Raw genomic sequence first — 6970 nt, 5'->3', positions numbered from 1 at the left:
GTCATATCAGTCTCTTTTACAAATTTACGTTGTTCAAGACTTTACCAGAATCTATTTCAACAAAGATGGTCGAAAAAAACCGTGTTTGTGAACTGCTGTTTTTAGTTCTTTGCAGTCAATGCCTAATCACCAACGCATTTCTCTTCAACCCAGGAAGACCACGTAAGTAGTTTTAGAAATTGTTCACACTTGGATTCTACAATATACCTGTGTTGTTATGTCATAATGTATAAAGATGCGTTAAAATGCTGACATTTGTACCAAAGGTGACTGTTTTGTTACTCCATGGACGGACTTCAGAAACTGTCGTCCGTTGGCAGATGGAACATCCGTGGAAACGAGAGTTAGGTACGTGACCCCAGCTAGCGGTGGTGGAATGCCTTGCGCTGCAAACCTAAAAACGAAAGACACAAGAGGTGAGCTTACACAATTAAACCATAAACAGAAAACTTAGGGCAGTTTGAGTATAGAGAGGAAAACAAAATTATCAATATAAAAGCAGCGGGCAATAAGCAATGTACGTAACCAAGTCGTAACCAAAAAATGGTATCTTGCCCAGTATAACCAGCATTTTCTTACGCAGCCTGTGCTTCAACTCCTGGAGGAGAAAGCCAAGTAGCGACCAACATCCTGCTAACAGCCGTTTCTTCACTCACTTCCGCATTTTCGTCTTCGAAGGGATCGCTCGGTTCCGGTGCCACCAAGTTACCTCGTGAAAGGAACGCCAATGGTGATTATTGTGACGTCATAAAGACTCCTTCAGGAAATGTTCTTGCGTCTGGAAATTGTAGTCCTGATCCGAACCGTCGCAGGAGGTCGCTGAACCAGGAAGAAGAAACTTTCGGATCCTTTTTGAAAAGATTTCGTCGACAGACTGTAAGTGATGCCCAACTATATTTCATTAATAATAAAAAGAATTTATTCTTTTTAAGTTCATTTATAAGGCACATTTTTCGATGTGTTAAGACTGAAGAGGAATCTCTCTAACAGTAAACATTTTCTTTTTATTTTCTCGCAATTTTAAATTCACCACAAACTTGTTCCGTCGTTCAAGAGGATGTAAGACTTTTATGAATTAACATTTTTTTAAAACACAACTTTGTTCATATTTATTTGTTATATTTTTGCACATAGGTCGAACAGTTTAGCGACATTGTTCTGGTGCTTGATAAAAGTGGAAGCATCAGAACAGCTGATAACATGCAGGTTGTCAAGGACGTAGCAGCTGCTATTGTACACGGTATAGATCTGCCTTTAAAAATACCTCATTTTTGTCCCAATTGTTTGAAGTAAATCAACATAAATTTAAAAAGATATTGTGCTATAGGTATTAATTTCTTTGGTCATTTTTTGCCTTAAAACGGACAAACTCGTTAACTATTAAATAACACTAGCCTGAAAATAGTTCTGCTTTAGTTGTGTAGAGCAAAAAATTTTAAAAAGCAGTTTTGTTTTTACAGTAATTTGCGGCGCCATTGAGGTTAGTTCCGACCGAACAAGAGTCGCCGTGGCCTCCTTCGATAACACTTTCCGCCGCCATATTGAAATGAATCAATTTCCGAGACAAGACCAAAAAGTAGCACTTGAAGCTGCCATCAAAACTTTGAGGTAAGTTTCTAACTGAAAGTTTCCAAATCTAAACAAACGCTCGTAAGGTTTGGCTTGGCAAAGTATGTAGCGAACTGGATATAGTTTTCGCTCTAAACAATTGGATAGAATTATTTGGTGACAGCTCAATTACCATACATTTGCATAATACAAATGTTTTCGCTAAAAATTTCATCTTATTTCAAATGGATAAAAAAAATGGAAAAGTTTACCCATAACCCTACCGTATCACACATGATTTAGAACTCTATATTTAGGTAACAGTCTTAAATTGAAATGTTTTCAAATAGCATAAGTCCTGGTGGTGGAACTGCGTTGGACCAGGCAGTAGACCAGGCCAGAACTCTTGTGCTTCACGATACATCCAAAGGATCACGTTACAAGAATCCAAATGTGAAACAAATGACATTTGTTATTTCAGACGGGTGAGAAATTTCATCGGAGTTGTTCTTGTGCATGCTCGTATTTATTATGTAGTTGCTTGTCAGATATAGCATTGCCATTGTACATAAATAAATATACAGCGGTTTGTTAAAACGTCGCTGATGCTGGTCATTGATATTAGATTTTAACTTTCGCTTGCAGCTGTGGAAACAATAATCCTAACTTGACTCCGCAAATGGTAAGAGACCGCTACATGTCCGAAGGAAGTTGTATCGTCTCCATTTTCATCGGAAATAATCAAAATTGCAAATCTCATATGGAGGTATGGAATATAAAATGGAAATCAAAATAAACCCAAATAAATCTATCCTGTCATTTTTACATGTCGTTTACAAATTTTAAGTTACATTCCAAGAAGCACAGAGTAATTTATTGATTTATAACAGGCATTTGATACGGAATGTACATGTTTCCAACAATTCTTCTACTCCAGTTTTGAGGACGCAAAGAAAAATCTTGTTGATAAAGTCAATTCCGTACCGTCTGGGTATTGCGCTGCTCCTACATGGAATTCGCTGTTGCTAACATGCTAACCCGCAAAGTTGTCCTTTAGTGACATTTAAAATGATGTTTGCATCAATAATAGTATAAGGAAATAAAATCATTGCACTTTTATCTGAAAATGTTTCTGGTGTTTTTATTGACATTTTGTAATGTATTGCGACGAGAGGAAAGTCACCAGTCGTGAGAAAATAATCATCATAAATCATCTTAAAGAATCATCGCCGACTTTAAGTCGTGTAAAGGCTTTCCTTAGTTATAGAATAAAGATTAATCATGATACCATACCATAACCTAACATACTTGTTAATGACAACGTTGCCGCAAGCACAATTTAATTATACACGCAAAAATCGCAGTGTTTGATGCGCGGATCTGGTCACAAGAAAAGACATTAAGAGGCAAGCATGACCATTCATTTGTGTAGTAACATGATATGTGACAAATATACTCCTTAAACAACGTTGCAATAATATTGTAAATGCGTATGGCGACATATAGACCGCCAGAAACATACATATACAGTACAAAAAAGCACAGCAAAATTAATAGGTTTTAATGATACATCCTAACAAGTATTAATGTTGCATTGGCCACGATAGAAAGAACTCCACTACGCAGTAAACAAAACTCTTTCAATAGCTGGTAACAATTATATTGTTGACGAGCGGAAATCACCATCGAACAGTACAAGCAAATTGGCATGCAATGTCTTAACACTCTCTTAACCTATGCTGTAACTGGAAGTGGATATCCTATTTAAATTGTAAATGATGGGGCTTAGATGGGAGTTTCTTTTCATCATTGGAAAATTTCCAGACGGTGTTTTAGTAAAAATATTACTCTGAGACGATAACTGACACCGGTCATATTGGGCAATTAATATTTTTGCTGTATAGTATTGTACGTGCAATACGAAAGTTATACGCAAACAAACACTTACTACATTAGGTAGCAGATGAAAATAAGAAATATGTATATTAAACGGTCGTGTGTCGTTTGGCTGTTTTTGCAACGTGACAAAACTAAGTAATCAAAACGCTTTCATTCTAGAACAACAAATACTGTACACTATATACGTCACGGTCACGAGCGTGGCGAACTCATGACGTCCTTCGAGGAACTCGAGACGATTTACTGTTGGTGATCGTAGATCTATTATGTTTTTCGTATTGTTTTGAAAGCGTGATGGAACTAACGTCAAAAACACGTGGAAAACGTTTACAGACTTTGTCTTTTTGTTCAATTTAATGCGAACGCGCAATCAAGGCAACATAACAAACTCTTCATAACATTGTATGTGCTTTACGAAAGGTAAACGCAAAAAAATACTTACTACATTAACAGCAGGTGAAAATAAGAAATATGCATATTAAACGGTCGTGTGTAGTTTGGCTGTTTTTGCAACGTGAAAAAATAAGTAATCAAAACGCTTTCATTTTAGAACAACAAATACTGCATATACGTCACGGTCACGAGCGTGACGAAGTCATGACGTCCTTCGAGGAACTCGATACGATTTACTGTTGGTGGTCGAAGATCTAATATGTCTTTCGTATTGTTTTGAAAGCGTGATGGAACTTGTCTTTTCCTTACATCTGTCCTGTAAAACTTGTTTTTTGCTTGTTGTAGTCTAATTACACTAAAAAACAAATTATTTTTATAAAATTTTCCTCAAAAACGCTATATAAAGGAAAACGTCTTTTGTGGATGTCATTCCAGTCTGTTTTACAAATTTACGTTGTTCAAGACTTTACCAGAACCTATTTCAACAAAGATGGTCGAAAAAAACCGTGTTTGTGAACTGCTGCTTTTAGTTCTTTGCAGTCAATGCCTAATCACCAACGCATTTCTCTTCAACCCAGGAAAACCACGTAAGCAATTTTAGAAATTGTTCATTTTTGGATTCTACAATATTTCTGTATTGTTATGTCATAATGTGTTAAGATGCGTTATAATGCTGACATTTGTACCAAAGGTAACTGTTTTGTTACTCCATGGACGGACTTCAGAAACTGTCGTCCGTTGGCAGATGGAACATCCGTGGAAACGAGAGTTAGGTACGTGACCCCAGCTAGCGGTGGTGGAATGCCTTGCGCTTCAAACCTAAAAACGAAAGACACAAGAGGTGGGTTTACACAATTAAACCATAAACAGAAGACTTAGGGCACTTGGAGTATAGAGGGGAAACAAAATTAGCAATATAAAAGCAGCGGCAAATAAGCAATGTACGTAACCAAGTCGTAACCAAAAAATGGTATCTTGCCTAGTATAACCAGCATTTTCTTACGCAGTCTGTGCTTCAACTCCTGGAGGAGAAAGCCAAGTAGCGACCAACATCCTGCTAACAGCCGTTTCTTCACTCACTTCCGCATTTTCGTCTTCGACGGGAACGCTCGGTTCCGGTGCCACCAAGTTACCTCGTGAACAGAACGTCAATGGTGATTATTGTGACGTCATAAAGACTCCTTCAGGAAATGTTCTTGCGTCTGGAAACTGTAGTCCTAATCTGAACCGTCGCAGGAGGTCGCTGAACCAGGAAGAAGAAACTTTCGGATCCTTCTTGAAAAGATTTCGTCGACAGACTGTAAGTGATGCCCAACTATATTTCATTAATAATAAAAAGAATTCGTTTTTTTTAAGTTCATTTATAAGGCACATTTTTCGATGTGTTAAGACTGAAGAGGAATCTCTCTGACAGTAAACATTTTCCTTTTATTTTTTCGCATTTTTAAATTTACCACAAACTTGTTTCGACGTTCAAGAAGATGTAAAACTTAAATGAATTAACATATTTCTAAAACACTATTCTTTTAATAATAATTTTTTTTGTACATAGGTCGAACAGTTTAGCGACATTGTTCTGGTGCTTGATAAAAGTGGAAGCATCGGAACAGCTGATAACATGTAGGTTGTCAAGGACGTAGCAGCTGCTATTGTACACGGTATGGATCTACCTTTAAAAATACCTCATTTTTATCCCAATTGCTTGAAGTATATCAACATAAATTTAAAAAGAATTTGTGCTATTTATAGGTAATAATTTCTTTGGTTATTTTTTTGTCTTAAAACGGACAAACTCGTTAACTATTAAATAACACTAGCCTGAAAATAGTTCTGCTTTAGTTGTGTACATCAAAAAAATTTAAAAACCGTTTGTTTTTACAGTAATTTGCGGCGCCATTGAGGTTAGTTCCGACCGAACAAAAGTTGCCGTGGCCTCCTTCGATAACACTTTCCGCCGTCTTATTGAAATGAATCAATTTCCGAGACAAGACCAAAAAGTAGCACTTGAAGCTGCCATCAAAAATTTGAGGTAATTAAGTTTCTAACTGAAAGTTTCCAAATCTAAACAAACGCTCGTAAGGTTTGGCTTGGCAAAGTATGTAGCGTACTGCATGGATATAGTTTTCGCTCTAACCAATAGGATAGAATTATTTGGTGACAGCTCAATTACCATACATTTGCATAATACAAATGTTTTCGCTAAAAATTTCATCTTATTTCAAATGGTTACAAACAAATGGAAAAGTTTACCCATAACCCTACCGTATCACACATGATTTAGAACTCTATATTTAGGTTACAGCGTTAAATTGAAATATTTTCAAATAGCATAAGTCCTGGTGGTGGAACTGCGTTGGACCAGGCAGTAGACCAGGCGAGAACTCTTGTGCTTCACGACACATCCAAAGGATCACGTTACAAGAACCCAAATGTGAAACAAATGACATTTGTTATTTCAGACGGGTGAGAAATTTAATCGGAGTTGTTCTTGTGCATGCTCGGATTTATTATGTAGTTGCTTGTCAGATATAGCATTGCCATTGTATATAAATAAATATACAGGAGTTTGTTAAAGCGTCGTTGCTGGTCGTTGATATTAGATTTTAACTTTCGCTTGCAGCTGTGGACGCAATAATCCTAACCTGACTCCACAAATGGTAAGAGACCGCTACATGTCCGAAGGAAGCTGCATCGTCTCCATTTTCATCGGAAATAATCAAAATTGCAAATCTCACATGGAGGTATGCAATATAAAACAGAAATCAAAATAAACCCAAATAAATTTATCCTGTCATTTTTACATGTCGTTTACAACTTTTAAGTTACATCCCAAGAAGCACAGAATAATTTATTGATTTATAACAGGCATTTGATACGGAATGTACATGTTTCCAACAATTCTTCTACTCCAGTTTTAAGGACGCAAAGAAAAATCTTGTTGATGTAGTCAATTCCGTACCGTCTGGGTACTGCGCTGCTCCTACATGGAATTCGCTGTTGCTAACATGCTAACCCGCAAAGTTGTCCTTTAGTGACATTTAAAATGATGTTTACATCAATAATAGTATAAGGAAATAAACACATTGCACTTTCATCTGAAAATGTTTCTGGTGTTTTTATTGACATTTTG

General features: G+C 36.6%; 2 protein-coding genes across 2 annotated transcripts; both read left to right on the top strand.

The window, feature by feature from the left end:
* On the top strand, positions 1 to 2675 carry LOC143462979 (uncharacterized). The gene is made up of 8 exons (XM_076961320.1): positions 1 to 162; positions 267 to 416; positions 584 to 876; positions 1135 to 1240; positions 1461 to 1608; positions 1899 to 2033; positions 2194 to 2314; positions 2439 to 2675. Exons 1-8 carry the CDS (start codon positions 66 to 68, stop codon positions 2583 to 2585), a joined length of 1197 nt encoding a protein of 398 aa, XP_076817435.1. The 5' UTR covers positions 1 to 65; the 3' UTR covers positions 2586 to 2675.
* Positions 2676 to 4258: 1583 nt separating this feature from the next.
* On the top strand, positions 4259 to 5863 carry LOC143462987 (uncharacterized). Its single transcript, XM_076961332.1, has 5 exons — positions 4259 to 4427; positions 4532 to 4681; positions 4848 to 5140; positions 5393 to 5498; positions 5722 to 5863. The coding sequence occupies exons 1-4, from the start codon at positions 4331 to 4333 to the stop codon at positions 5462 to 5464; spliced, it is 612 nt and encodes a 203-aa protein (XP_076817447.1). The 5' UTR covers positions 4259 to 4330; the 3' UTR covers positions 5465 to 5498; positions 5722 to 5863.
* The last annotated feature ends 1107 nt before the right edge of the window (positions 5864 to 6970 follow it).

Source organism: Clavelina lepadiformis, chromosome 1 (genome assembly GCF_947623445.1).
Source record: "Clavelina lepadiformis chromosome 1, kaClaLepa1.1, whole genome shotgun sequence".
NCBI classification, from domain to species: domain Eukaryota; kingdom Metazoa; phylum Chordata; class Ascidiacea; order Aplousobranchia; family Clavelinidae; genus Clavelina; species Clavelina lepadiformis.
The sequence above is the reverse complement of the archived record's forward strand: the minus strand, read 5'-3'. Positions and strand labels throughout refer to the sequence as shown.